The sequence below is a fragment of the Oncorhynchus masou genome, chromosome 1 (genome assembly GCF_036934945.1).
Source record: "Oncorhynchus masou masou isolate Uvic2021 chromosome 1, UVic_Omas_1.1, whole genome shotgun sequence".
Classification (NCBI taxonomy): Eukaryota; Metazoa; Chordata; class Actinopteri; order Salmoniformes; family Salmonidae; genus Oncorhynchus; species Oncorhynchus masou.
In genome coordinates, this window is record NC_088212.1 from 76414563 (window position 1) to 76429932 (window position 15370).

Here is a 15370-nt window from a genome sequence, read left to right on the forward strand (position 1 = left end):
TGTCTAAGGATTCTGAATACTTGGAATTCCCTTGCTAAGATAAAGCTACTAAACCAAGCTCAATGTATTTATTTGCCAAATTATTTTTTGGACATGTAAAGCAAGCAGATTGTTTTTCCACAGAGGGCAGAAGAGACAAATATGAATAATCCTACTCACCATGTGGAGGGTACTTGTACCACAACTCTGGAGCCCTCCAGAGCAATCTGTGGAGCATAGGCTTCCTTGTTCTCCATCTGAGCAGTGTCAACAACCACCTGTCCACACAGTCATTCAGATAGCTGCATCAGCACAGCTTCTAATAGAATGCATTCCCTCATAGCCAGTTACGCTTGTGCAAGCAATTCTACAGCATTATATTGGCCCTTTTTTATCTGGACTGACTGTAAGCAAAGCAGATAGAGTACCAATCTGTCCACAATAACACACCAGTCTCCTCTAAAATAGAAAATGGATATAATGAAATAAGATCTAGTACTAACTCTGCCCATAGTCAGAGCATGTGGGCAAAGGCAATGTAAGCTACTTTGGGTGAACAACAAATATCCACGCTTTTAGGTATCCAGCCCAATATTTTCCAGTAGTTCTTTGAAAAAGAGGCAAATGCAACTGGGTCATGGGGAGGGAGGACCCTCCTTCCTGTCTCACAGGAAGTCAGCCTATTGTCATTTATATAGCAGGTGTATCCTCAGGACCTCTGGGCAGTCAGAGGACTGAGTCCAGGCCTGTGAGAAACATACCACCACACCCACCAGGTCCCAGACTCACAAGGTCACAGGCAGGGAGAGAGAGAAAAACGAGAGCGAGATGCAGCAGCATAGGCCAATTTAGTTGTTGAGAACTTGAAAATTAACATCCCAGAAACAACAAAGCCATTTTCACTGTCTGGCAGATCCGCTCTATAAGTAATGTTAAGAGAAGGTGGTCTGTTCTTCAGAGCTCATAACCAGGATAAGGAGCTCATGTAAAGCTCCCATCCACCACCAGGGTTTGTTTTACACTCAGCGCTGCTGTTGGGTGGATAAGAACACTCCCCAGGCCTGACGCACTAAATATTACAGACCACACTGAGGAAATAAAGTAGAGTAGGAGGACTGCTGCTTTCTCTCTGTTGGCTGGGGGAGACTCGTTTCAAAGTGAACAGCCAGAGATCTGTTTGAAGATCCAACCAGATGACCCCATCCTTTACCCAGATGCTGCAGGAATGTTGGCTTCACTGTGTCTACAATGAGTTTGTTTACACCTCTTGGCCGTTCAAAGGAACCCAACATACCTTCATCATCTCGATTACACACCTCCCAAACAATGGGCTCTAGGTTACAATAGACTACAACTTGCAGCCTGGCCCAGAGCTATAATGTAGAGGCTTCACTAATTAAATATTCCTTTACCTTCTCATAAAATAAGTGAAGTTGGTTGAACCACATGGCCGTACTGCTAAATCAAAACAATCCATCAGCTAATTTAAGTTGAGACAACAACAACTTTCTTGACATCTAATGAGACAAGTATTTTAATCTGGGTGCGTTTGCTGCCCTTGTTGACATCTTAAGTGCTTTGTGCTCACCAGTCCCGCCTGAGCGAACAGTAACTGAACGGCGGTCTTGCAGGCCATTCTCCAGCTGGAAGGGCAGACCTGGTTGAGGACCTCAGTGACGGGTGAGTCGTCCCGGGGGGTCACTCCGTTTTGCCCCACTGCCTCTTTAATGAGCTGCAACATGGTGTGCTGAGGATACAAAACAGGGTGGCCGGTGTGAAAACACAAGACTTCTGCTGCAAGGCACTAATGTGGATCTGACAAAGATCCACTTTGGATTGAAACTTTGTTAATTTTTTTTGCCAAATAAAGGCATGGTGGAGCAATATTGAGTGTGGGTCCTATTCATCTCTTCTAAAACACAAACATACACCAGAACAGGAAACAGTAACAACTAAAGTCCAGGGACTAAGTCCCCTCTTGTTAAAGTGTCTAGGCTCTCTAGTTTAAAGGGTCCTGATGAATGTGCTTTTTATTTCTGAATTCGGTAAATGGTGAGTCAGATAACTGACAGATAGATAGTGTGTGCAATTATCATACAAGTTAGTTTTGTCCCACAGACTGGGGGAGAATCCATCTGTAAACTAACGAAGCAGATGCTGATTCTATCCAGACCCAAGGCATCAAATGTACAATAGAATAAGTGTTAAGACATCCACATCAAAACATTAAAGCCTTGCCAAATACAAGACTCACAACCCACGTAAGTCATCAGTGGTTGAAATGACCGTCTAAGCGGCTCTCACTTCCTAGAGAGCAGAGTGATCCATTCTTGTCAACAAGGTCGCACTATGAAAGACTCAGGAAACCACCCATCACAGTAGCCTAGCGCCAGGTTGAGAGCGAGCCAAGGCCAGGGGTGTATTCACAATGTTGCAGATAGAAATGTAATAAATAGAGCTGAATACGACTCCTGAGCTGATGACTCCCAATTTAACATATATGTTCTATGCAATATCTGAACATTCTATAAACGTCAAGTCCTCTATAACAGACCGCAGGGCATACCGTTTTCAGTTTGAGGTTGTCAGCCGCCGACTCGTTGAAGGACACTCCTTTGAGGAAGTGGGCACCAATCTGCACAGGGATGGTGGGCAGCTCACACTGAATGGGCTGGGAGATGGTCTGCATCCTGCCAGCTTGCTGGGCCTCTGCCTCACTGCAGCAACCCTACATAGTAGAGAGAGAGACACAGGCGCAGACACAGGATGTACAAATAGGTTAGAGACCAGGTTTTGCCCTTATCAGAGCCACTATAATCCATGGCTTTACCATTCCTAATGAGCTGTAATACGTCCTGTGCTTAGAGTAAACATACCTGTAAAGCTGCCTCCACAGATTTGGGATTGAGGTGAAAGCCAGCCTTCAGTGCATATTCACTGTGGCCCATACTTTCTAGTGCTGCTTTATAAGCCTGGCGAAAGAAAATACAAAATAATTTGTATAAACTCAACATGTAAGTAAGTCAGGCTGGCCATTGCTTCATCCAGTCCTTTCATATCCAAGCCATCAACACATTGATTTGAAGCAGCCCTTGTGCTGTAGGGCACTATTGACCCAGTCAGAAACGGAACCCTATTTCATATATAGTGCAATACTATTGACCAGAGCCCTGATTAAAAATATTGCACATTACAGGGAAAATGACCAGGAATAAGGCTCTGGTCAAAAGCAGTGCACAAGCCTATATTGGGGAATAGGGTGTCATTTCAGACATTGACCAAGGCTGTGGTGGTCCTGCGGCGTGCGCCATCTACCTGTAAGGCATTGTCAATCTTCATGTTGAGCTCCTTCAGATGGTGATCAGGGATGTTGGGGTTGTTGGAGCAGAAGAGCTGCTGGACCTGGATGCCTGCCAGGCAGCCGTCACGTCCCCTCTCCCTCAGACGTCCCGTGGCCTGGAACACAGCACATAGTCTCAGGTCACATATCAGTTTACACACAGCATCACATACCCTACTACAACCCTTACACACCCTGCATCTGCTTTGTACAGCTAATCTGCATTACAGCAACGTACACAATATGCATGAGAAAATGTGTCAGTGTTGTATTGTAAGGGAATGGTAAGTAGCTAGCTAACATCTTCAACGTAAAGGAGTAACTAACCACCAAGTACACAGTAGATTGTAAAAATAAATAAAAAGTGTGTACTCGAGTCATGGTTTGACCTCGAGTCTGACTCGAGTCACAAATTTGAAGACTTGGGACTTGACATAACATAACCGATTACTTGAAATTATCTAGCCGGAGGGGGTCACAAGTGTGAAACTTAATGGGAAAAATACAAATACCCTACCATTTAGATTTTATATACCTTCACCCATTTCATCTGATTTCTAATATAGGCCTACGGTATTGCACTAAATTGTCATCTCAAAAATATCTAATCTGTGCTTCAGAACCAAAAAGTTGCACATATTGATTGATGACCAGACAAAAACAGAGTAGGCCTATGTTTGTATTATCCAGATAAAACAGTTTAGAAATCTACTACAGAGGCATATTTGACAGAACAATAACAGGCTACATGGAGATTTTCATTGATCATTTTCATATTTCAGATAGGCCTAGTTTGGGTGGCTACATGTTTAAAAGATGGCTGTAACGTTACACTGCATTCAATATTATGGTATGAAGATATAACATTCTGGCAAATTAATTACAGTATTTGTGAGGAAGAAAAGGGCAGTTTACTTGACAGTTGGCAACGAGCAATTTAGGGCAATACCGTAGGAGGCTCTCAAAAATGATAGCGTGCAGTGCAGACAGACCATGCTTTCCTGCAACCCCCGCTGCATACAGGTCGGCAGTATGATTCTGCTCTGGACTCTAGAGAAGTGACATGACATCCATACCTAGTTGATATTGGCTGCTAACAATGACTTTCAAATACAAATGCAAAATGTGTAAAACACAGTTTATTTCTATATGTTGCATTTGAAACTGCATCACCGTTTATGGCTGTAATGACAGGCTACATTGGCGCAGAAATTGTGCATGCATGTACATGCGTGGGGTCACGAGCTTTGAACCACTGCTTTTTGGGGGTTGCGGGTCAAAAAGTTTGAGAACCAATGAGCCAACAAACAGATTGACGATTTGCTGTAGCGCTATAGGATTGGGTGCAGTGCAAATGTCAAACTGTATGGAGGGCGGATTTCCATAAATATCCTTGATCACCAAACAATTTAACTGTTTACTTTGCAGGCTTTAATTACTAGCATAGGCGTACTGGTCTTTCGGTATGTCATACTGGTCTTTTGGCCATGTCAAAATTGCTTGAAATGTGTCATTTATTTATGAAGCTTGCATTTGGAATTTGTTCAAATTAATTATATAATCAAAAAGTGTGTTGTAGACAAACTAATGAAAAGGGCTCTCTGGTAGCCTCTAACAGACATATTCATATTTGAACAAGTCATTGCATGTATAGATTACATATTTTTACTTGACTCGCCTCGCACTTAGAACGCACAACTTGGACTTGAGACGCGACCCGTTCTACTTGTGACTACTTGAGAGTCGGACCTTGACTTTAGACTTGCTTGTGACTACAATAATAGTGACTTGGTTACACATCTGGTAGATTGTACATTTCAGAACAGTGTTGGGCCTAGATTTGTGAATAACTGCTTCTATAGAAGGGAGACCGACCGCCTCCCTCTATGGAAACTGCCCAACAGTGCAGTGAGGCCCGGCCTGGCCCAGCCCGGCCATATCGCAGCAGCACATTCCAGCAGGATATCCAGCCCCGTTCCCTCCAGGGCTAACACCCCACATGCCAGGGCTTAACAGATCAATCAGGGCACTCACGATTCTCCATTCTGGCTCCACTGTACAGAGCAAAGCTCCAAATGTGCCGGGGGGGCTGTTACTAGCTACGGGATTAGCCAGCAAGTTCCTCTCACAAAACAGCCTCCATTTCAGTTAGCTAGGGTTTGTTTGGGGATGTGTAGGCCTAGCTTAAAGTGGAGGAGGGAAAACTATCAATACAGGCTCATATACTGTATATACAAACTTCTCAACAGGAAATAAGTGGAAATTGAGGCTGGAATGGTAGCCGATTGCATTTCATAGGAATGTATAACAGTCAGCTTGTCACGTTTTGAACACAGCCTATTTCCACCAGCTAGTCACACCAGGAAGCTCCTTGGTGAGTCCTGGGGGCGCCCTGGCCTCCATGTCCAAATACCTCGGCTGCACCCTTCCATGATCGTGAAGCCTCCTCCAGCTCCGTCAGGGGCCCAGGACAGGAGCTCTGGGAGCGGACATTGCTGCGTCGCTCCTGGGCCTGGGCGAGGGCCTCCGCCAGGCACGACTGGGCCACAGGCTGCACCTTCTGCAGGGCCTGGGATAGGAACTGGAAGTGCACCTGCATCACTGTTAGGAAGCACCGACCCAGCACCTAGAGAGAACACAACATTCAAAGGTTGTGATCAGGACAACATAGAAAATCAAGAACACTTGCCTATTGGTTTGGGGGATTGGTCAAGGTCAATGATGAATGAAGAGAGACACGGCAGAAAAGCAGGAATTCCCTATAATATCAACAACAACAAAAAAAATCACACCCCTGACAAGATTAAATTAGTGGGAGCCTTGATCATTCATCATTGTTTTCTAAGAACACTAGTTCTCAAAGCATATGGCCTTGGCATTCCTTGTTTTTCATTACTCAGACAGTTACTTAAGTGATGCTAGCTTCAGAGACTTGGTTGTTTAAAATTCTCCTTAAAAACAATTACATCTTTGATAACTCTGAGTCCTCTTAAATCAGTCCTAAATAGTCACATGTATTGCATCAATTTACTGCTTAAAGATGCTCTTGTTTGAGGAAAACCCAGCTTAAGAACATGACATTATTACCCACAAAAACAACTTGTAAGAAAGTATATTGTGAAGAGCTATAACCCAAAAACAGTTCAAGGCTGGATAAAGGCTGCATTACAATGAGTCACTGAAGAGCACTGTCTATTTAATAGTTCAATTTAAACTGGTTCATATCACTAGAACATTATGGAAAACATTTGACAGGCTAAAATTGTACAAAAAAAAGCCACAGCTCAAGTTGTGGCAGGATGAAATAAAAAGTCTATATCAAGGCCATGTTCTGCTGTGCTGCTTGATAACACATCCTCTCATTTTCCACACAACACCAGTCTACAGTGCAATGTTACCCAAGCAAATAACTTTCTACCATATTTGGGAAGCTCAATTTGATTTTATAACACAGTCTACTCTGAGAGTCAAGGCCTAGCACTGTAGTTGTAAAGCACAACAAGCAATGCTTACAACTGGAAACAAAGTTTGTTCTTCTCCTTCAACTTAATAGTGGAGCAGATTTTTCCACATCATGATGGCACCGTCCCAGACCCTGTGCAATGGGCAATACATATAAACAATAAGGTTCACATTTACATAAGTGAAGGAAAGAATTGTAAAGCTGTAGGAGTCAGACATGTTTGTTATCCAGTTAGCAAAAAGAGGAGCAAAACAAGAGCAACCGGACACCACAGCCGGCTCACTGTGGTCAGAGGGTTCTTTTTCAGGTACGTGCTGAAAATATATTTTGGCTGAGCTGTTAAGGACAGAAATATGCCACCCTGTTTAAAAGCAGACAGGAACAACAAGGCTGGGATGTCCTCATTCTTTAACAACACATCATGGGGGCACAGACACCAACTAGGCCTATACACTTACTGACCATTTCCAAGGCTAGGTCCAAACCTTTTAGAGCCCTCTTCAGCTCTGATTCTGAAATAGGACCAAATAACAGTTAACATAAGGGAATTGGTCAAACATGCAGTATTGGTTCTGATCCATGAGTTATGAGGGTGTGAAACGCATGCTGCTTATGTTGGACTGCTAATCACAGTATAAACACTGGTAACACCTCACTCTCAAATGACTAATGCATACCAAACACTGGCTCAATGAATAATGATATGAGATGGTCCCTCTTCCCTCATTTTCCTAATGCAGACTATCAAACAAATTGTAGGCTGTCACGGAATTGAGTGGCGAATTGTTTAACATAAAATCTCTTAGCGGTCAAATTTGGAGTCCACTTGATCAGTGAATGTAACAAAAGCCTTATTATTACAGATTATGGTTACACAATTTGAATGCTTTCTTCATTTCCAACATATTTTGAGAACAGTGTTTACCCGGTGGTTTTCTGCTAATTGCATTTTGGAACATTCGCACATAACCAAACAGCCATGTGCGCATTGTTGAGCTTATAATATGAAGAAATAAAAAAAGTTAACATTTTAAGCTAAAAATGGTCTGATCAGCCCCTGCTTTTTTAAGTGCAGTGGTTGTATGGATTTGGGATGTGTCATCCCAGAATTGTCCCAGTGTCTGTTTTGAAACATAGACATATTGATCGTCCCAGTGACAAAAATGTGCCCTTAATTACCAGCCCTAGAAATTATTTTTATAAATACATAAAAAGTATTTGGTTGTAATTGTAATGTTGCAATATTTTATAGGCTACCAAAAGGTGGCCAACCATTTGAGACAGGCTTGAATATGAATAGCCAATAGAGTGTAGCCAACATTTGTGTCTGATTCTCTATGGTTAAAAATATAGTAATGCATTTTCTTTTGCAAAGTCATACAATGAAGTAAAATGGTGTTAAATACCATTTATTTATTTTAAGTGACTTATGCTTTTGGTTAAAATTTTATAAAAATCAGTCCTACTTGTCCAAAGGCGAAGAGGCAAAAAAGGTTGTGAATAGCTCTGCATTCTGAAAAGTGATGTCAAATTGCTTATAATACCATTAATACTATTATTTTTGGAGCAGCTGCACAGAACACTATAAAAAGGACAGAACAGACAATCAAACTACAAAAGGACATGATTATGTAGCAAGAAAAATGTAACGGTTGCAACAAAAGATAATTAAACACACATGGGGATAAGATGAAATTTCAAATCGGCTCATGGAAAATATGAGGAATAAAACTACAGGGCCAAGCCAACTTTTAGCCGCATACAAGGCTGAAAGAGTAAGAATGAATCAAACCACTCATCTTCCCCATTAACTAAGGGCACGTGTAGTGAGAGGACACATCTATTGTCTTCTTGAAGGGGAAATCATCATCTATATCCTAGGAGTGAGAATAAAAACCAGATGCCTTCGTGTTTCATGTTTTCTTCCTGTCTAAGATACCTCTTTAGTGCTGTTAGTGAGTAGCCCGCAACATATTAGCCTGTCTTCTGTAGGATGGCCATTTCCAAAGGTAACATCTATAGACCCTTTTCCAGTACACGACACACTGACGTCACGTACAGATGCATGAGAGTCTTGGCGGAGGTAAGAAAACCAGCACGATCTGTGTCCATTCGACAGCCTAGATTTATGTTTTTATTACTTCTAAACAAAACTTTTCAGGGTTTTCATACTCTTATGATGTTTTGACTCTTGCATAAACAGTCGCTAAGAATATATTTGGTTGTGATCTTTGCAAAATAACTCATTTTGGATGTATCAGTTTGCTATAATGCTAACGCTCATTGATATAGGCTGTAGCAAAAGCTAGCCAAATAGCCATTTTACTGGTTAAAGTGCTTTTTCAGTATAATGCTGTTGATTTGTGAAAACACAAAAATAAGTAAGACATTCATACGAGCCTTAAAATCAAATCATAATCCAAAAATAGTTTGAAATGCACTCCTAAGCGACATGTAAACAGTGTTTTTTTGCCATTCTATTTTTCAGGGGTCTTTTGGGAGTGCTGCTAGTGCAGTTGTCTGCCTGGCTCTGACCCTGGCCCTGCACTATGGTTACCTCATGTTCAGAACCAGGAGAAGATCTCAATTGCATTCTCCTCACGTCTTCTCCTCCAATGGGTTTTGAGAAGGACACGAGGAGAGAGGATGCGAGGACTATGCAATCGAGACCAGGACTCCTGTCTGGCTGGCCTGACCTTCGCTCCCTCTGTGGTTTTGCTCATACACTCAGTAGACTGCCCCCTAATAAACAGTGACATTTTGATGCATATTTGGCAGCTGAGACACTTTGAGCAGCCAGTGTAGCCAAGCTCCGATAAAAACACATTTTGTTTTCCATACTAACTGGACTTTCTGGATTTTAGGGAAGGGGGGGGGGATTATCCTGCTTCCTTCAACATTCCACAATTCTCCAAACTCAAAATGTATTTTTTTGTTCTTCATACAGACACACAATTCTATCTTTTACATACAACTGCCAAGATAAATGTTTATAAACACGCACAAATGGAAAAGTCCTTTGTCACAAATGTAGTAAATCTCTGGGGGCATGGAAATGGCCAAATCTGAAGGTGTACCATGTACTTATGTGAAAAGCAATTTTACAAAAACAATATTTTGCTGCTTATGGAGGAAATGGGGGTGGAATAAAAAGTGATGCCATAATCTGTGGAATAGAGTGAAACTCACTGGTCTAGTAAAAGTACACAGTAGGCCTATGATGCACATCACATGGCCATTTCGGACTTTGTCTCTTGATAGATTCCTTCTACTCAACCAGGTCTGAATATCTTATTCATTCCTCAATTCCTGCATATTGGCAAGAGAGGTAGAGCAAAAGCACACTTTTATTTGACAAACGCACTGTTGTTATTCACAGACGCTAGCTAAAGCCAGAGTCAGTGTGGCTGCCAGACAGTCCTGCCGCAGTCTGAACTTTCACTGAGTTGGGCTTCCCCTCCTTTAATATTTATCTGTGCATATCCAAGACCACAGAGTCTAAATTACAGATTGTGGTGCAAAAGTCTTTCCTGCTCTGGACAAAACCACATCCACTGAGGCCCTGCAGTCCCTCTCATAAAACAGCCCTGGCCTGAACATTCAGCTTATTCACTCACTGTCTGCCACTGAGGCCTTGCTCCCTAAATCTGTTTAATCTCCAAGATGAGAGCATAGACATCTCAAACATTCACTACACAAGAGGCAATTTGCTTGCTGCCTAAACAGATGAATTAAAAATAACTACATAAATTGGCATTTCTCTGAGTACTATTTAGGAGTGCACTACCCTGGAACCTCTTCATTTCTGACTGGCGAGGCAGGAGGCACAGCTGTGGCATCAGGAGCACATAAGGCTTCTCATCCACAAAACGCTAGTGAAGTCTAATTTCAGTTACTATTTCCCCAATCAAAACACTCACTGCAAAAAAAAAAATACTTTCAGAGCAACATTTCACAATTGAGACGTAAGCAACTTTGCTGGCCTGTAATAGACAGACCGATCACCCTGCATGCTCAGTCAGACTCTCTCTCAGCATAAACGATGGTTCCTGCCCTCTTCTCACATTCTCAGTGCTTTTCGCACCTCGCCCTCAGATCCTAGCACCCGCTTAACATTGGGCGTCAGGACCTAATTTCAGCCAAGAAATTCTGAATCAAGGAGCCATGCATTCTGAGACTTTAGCTGGGCATCTTAGCAGCAGCCTTGTCCTAGAAAAATGGAACATAAGAAACAAAGCAAAAAGTGCAAAAGAAATTGCAAAAAATTATAGTCTAGACCCTCATAACAAAATGTGGTATTTTTAAAAAGTTCCTTTTTTGCAAAACTTGGTTATTGACAGCAGGGGAGGCTGGTAGGAGGAGCTATAGGATGACAGGCTCATTGTAATGGCATAAATGGAACAGTCAAACATATGGAAACCACGTTTGACATCCCAATTCCAGCCATTACAATGAACCTTTCCTCTTATAGCTCCTCCTACCAGCCGCCCCTGATTGACAGGGAAATGGAAAGGAGGGGAATGGAAAAGACTCATGTTATTTTACACGTAGGCCTAATTGTCAGGATAATGTAATAACTTTACTTATGACAGGTGTTCAGGTCAGTAACTGTAACCCTGGTAACCCCTTACCTCCACATCCTGCAGGCTGAAGTCATTCTGGTCTTTAAAGTTGGCAGCCCCAGCGCTCAGCTCCATCAGCATCTTGGCGATCTCTGGCTTTATTGCTGCAGTCAGCCGGCTGGCCGCCTCCATGACATGTTCCTGCACGTCCTTAAGTTGCATAGCTGCTTTCGAGTAGTGAGAGTTCCTGAACACGCTGCTGAACAGGTCAGTGAGAAAGGCGCTGGCCCTGCAGAACACATTCAGTGCATCCAGGTACTTGGAGATGCCCTGCTGGATGTCGGCGACCGCAGTGGTGTTGGGGGTGGAGGGAGGTGGTTGGCAGCTGCCGGGCATACCCACCCCGGTGGAGCCACCCATGGGGGAGCAGGTGGAGCCCAGGGGGGCGCTGAGGGTCCGGCTCAGCTCAGGCATCTGGTACTGCTGGTGCTGCTGCACTTTCTGCTTGGACCCGCCGAGCAAAAAGCGCCGCTTGTAGTCCATTTTACTTTCCTGCGCACTACAACAATACATAAGTGTCAGGCTGACTCTGGAAGCTCCGGATTTCAGCCAACCAGATGCTCGCTCTCTCTCTTATAGAATACAACAAACCAATAGTCCTGGAATTTATGTAAAAAGACAACTTAAGGGCTCCATCTACCAGAAACTCATCTCAAAATGCTTTGTAACTAACAGAGTGATGCAGGGTAGAGACTTGTTGACTAAGTGTGATGTTTATGTGCAGCCCTGCTGCAGGTCACGGTGGACAGTCCCAGCAAAAATAAAAAGGTAGAAATGCACCTTCCCGAATCTGAATCTGCCTCAAAAGGAGTCAATAGTTTATGAGAGGACAGTGCAAAAAACTGAAAACACTCCACGATTCTCTCATTCCAAGACAAGATTCATGTGCATAACAATTCCTTCAAATAGAAGCAGAAAATGTCCTTTTGTATAACATATATATATATATATAGTTAGTATATAGTTTTTATATTTATAGATAGAAAATCTTTAAAAGCTGTAAGCAAAAAAAAGCGAAGAATCTGAAAAGAAATGTGGCACTGGTCAACAGCAAGGAGTCTGACAAAGAGAGACAAAATCTGTTATCCAGTAGGACAATGGTGCCTTGTCACTTCACTTCCTCTCAGTGTGTATGGAGCAGAGCGGAGGGCAGACAACCAGTTCGTCAGAGATTCTCTTCACACTGTCTGTGGCGGTTAAAAGGAAGCCAGCTGATAGGACTGCTGTTGGAAACTTTGCCGGCCTCCTCAACGTCCTCGCCGTTTCCTTCTGCTGGCTGAGGTAGTTAATCACTGCGGAAACAAAAATGTGCTTCCAGATCTCGCCCCTTCTCCTCCACAAAATGCAGATTAGAAGAGCGACAAAAGAACAAATGTATCTGTAAGGCCTCTAGGTCGTTTCCTAAGGGAGGAAAAAGGAGAAACAAAAGAAAGTCAATGATTTCAGAGGAAGGATTCAAATGTTCTGTTATTTCCAATAAAAAACATGGCAGTTGAAGCAGTTCTTGGGAAGATAAGAAAAATAATTGTGAATGCTTAGAAACTCAAGTAAGCATTTAGTCTAATGAATTACACTAGGTTTTGTGACAATATTGTGCAACTACTTACAGTAGCCCAACTCAACAGCCAAAAAAACAAACAAGATAAAACAGAAAATTGAGGGTTTAGCATAATCAGGTGTTAATTCTTTATCCCATTATTAGACTAATTTCATTTTAGCCTTCATAAATAAATGGTAGACATGACCGCACTGTAGATCCCTGCATACACAATCAACACTTCTAGACTGGTACTAATGTTGTACCTCACTCACTAATAACTCCTCTACAAGAGGAAATATGGCCACAGACAAATGTCTGCAAGCGGTCATTGTTGGAAAACAGTGGCGATCTGTCTTAATGGAACACACACACACACACACACGTGGGAGTTAACAATATCCCCTTTCAAAATCTAAGAAGCAAATTGTCAACAGAAACCTGTTTCTCTCCTTGGTAGTTATGTAATTATGCAAATAAGCATAATCCTATTTGCATGTTTAGGAGAAACAAATGCCAGCATGTATCATTACCTAGCATGAGAAAAATGGTGATAATACGCCACAGTAGTGGAGAGATGTCCATGTCAATACTTGGAAATGTACCCGTTTCCTTTCTAGATGTAGGCCATAGCTAGCATAAGGCTAGGAAATTCAGACACAGGCAATTTGGCAAGCAATACTAAAACATTTACAATTGTTATCTGGGGTGTTGCTGTACTGTTTGTTGATATTAGAATCCCCTGATGAGATCACACCTTAAATGGCAAAAATCAAGTCCCACTGTGTAGGCCTATCTGTTATTAATTCTGTTGTGAGGCCTCCCGGGTGGCGCAGTGGTTAAGGACGCAGTACTGCAGCGCAAAATTGGCCTAGCGTCTTCCGGGTTAGGGAGGGCTTGGTCGGTAGGGATGTCCTTGTCTCATCGCGCACCAGCGACTCCTGTGGCGGGCCGGGCGCAGTGCGCGCTAACCAAGGTTGCCAGGTGCACGGTGTACCCTCCGACACATTGGTGCGGCTGGCTTCCGGGTTGAATGCGCGCTGTGTTAAGAAGCGGTACGGCTGGTTGGGTTGTGTATCGGAGGACGCATGACTTTCAACCTTCGTCTCTCCCGAGCCCGTACGGGAGTTGTAGCGATGAGGCAAGATAGTAGCTACTACAACAATGGGATACCACGAAATTGGGGAGAAAAAGGGGTAAAATTTAAAAAAAAAATATATATATATATATATATATATATATATCCAATTTCGTGGTATCCCAATGAGTGATAACTCAGAGCGTTCCACAACCTATATATATATATATATATATAGGTTGTGGAACGCTCTGAGTTATCACTCATTGTAGCTTACAGCTACAATGTTTGGGGATGAGGGAGCAACAAAACACAGCTTTTCCTCAGGATAACACCAAGACACCCGTCATTGTGTGCTGCTATTTTTTTATATACATTTATTTAACTAGGCAGGTCAGTTAAGAACACATTCTTATTTTCAACGACGGCCTAGGAACGGTGGGTTGACTGCCTCGTTCAGGGGCAGAACGACAGATTTTCACCTTGTCACCTCAGGGGATCCAATCTTGCAACCTTACAGTTAACTAGTCCAAAGCAATAACGATCTGCCTCTCTCTCGTTGCACTCCACAAGGAGACTGCCTGTTACGCAAATGCAGTAAGCCAAGGTAAGTTGCTAGCTAGCATTAAACTTATCTTACAAAAAACAATCAATCATAATCACTAGTTAACTACACATGGTTGATAAAATTACTAGATATCTAGTGTGTCCTGTGTTGCATATAATCTGACTGAGCATACAAGTATCTAACTGAGCGGTGGTAGGCAGAAGCAGGTGCGTAAACATTCATTCAAACAGCACTTTCATGCGTTTTGCCAGCAGCTCTTCGTTGTGCTTCAAGCATTGCGCTGTTTATGACTTCAAGCCTATCAACTCCCGAGATGAGGCTGGTGTAACCGAAGTGAAATGGCTAGCTAGATAGCGCGCGCTAATAGCGTGTCAAACGTCACTTGCTCTGTGCCTTGCAGTGGTTGTTCCCCTTGCTCTGCATGGGTAACGCTGCTTCGATGGTGGCTGTTGTCGTTGTGTTCCTGGTTCGAGCCCAGGGAGGAGCGAGGAAAGGGATGGAAGCTATACTGTTACACTGGCAATACTAAAGTGCCTATAAGAACATCCAATAGTCAAAGGTTAATGAAATACAAATGGTATAGAGGGAAATAGTCCTATAATTCCTATAATAACTATAACCTAAAACTTCTTACCTGGGAATATTGAAGACTCATGTTAAAAAGGAGCCACCAGCTTTCATATGTTCTCATATTCTGAGCAAGGACCTGAAACGTTAGCTTTCTTACAAAGCACATATTGCACTTTTAATTACTTCTCCAACACTTTGTTTTTGCATTATTTA

General features: G+C 42.6%; 1 protein-coding gene across 3 annotated transcripts in view; it reads right to left on the reverse strand.

Annotated features, from left to right (window-relative positions):
• Window positions 1-15370, reverse strand: part of LOC135550871 (granule associated Rac and RHOG effector protein 1-like) — a 51090-nt gene that overhangs the window by 5597 nt on the left and 30123 nt on the right. For all 3 annotated transcript variants that reach the window (XM_064982061.1, XM_064982069.1, XM_064982078.1), the window contains exons 2-8: window positions 11414-12805; window positions 5733-5945; window positions 3295-3435; window positions 2856-2951; window positions 2546-2707; window positions 1568-1726; window positions 160-257 (exon numbers count right to left, since the gene is read on the reverse strand). In XM_064982061.1, coding sequence (XP_064838133.1) covers window positions 160-257; window positions 1568-1726; window positions 2546-2707; window positions 2856-2951; window positions 3295-3435; window positions 5733-5945; window positions 11414-11917 — 1373 coding nt within the window. In that variant the 5' untranslated portion in view covers window positions 11918-12805. The remainder of the gene's footprint in view (window positions 1-159; window positions 258-1567; window positions 1727-2545; window positions 2708-2855; window positions 2952-3294; window positions 3436-5732; window positions 5946-11413; window positions 12806-15370) is intronic.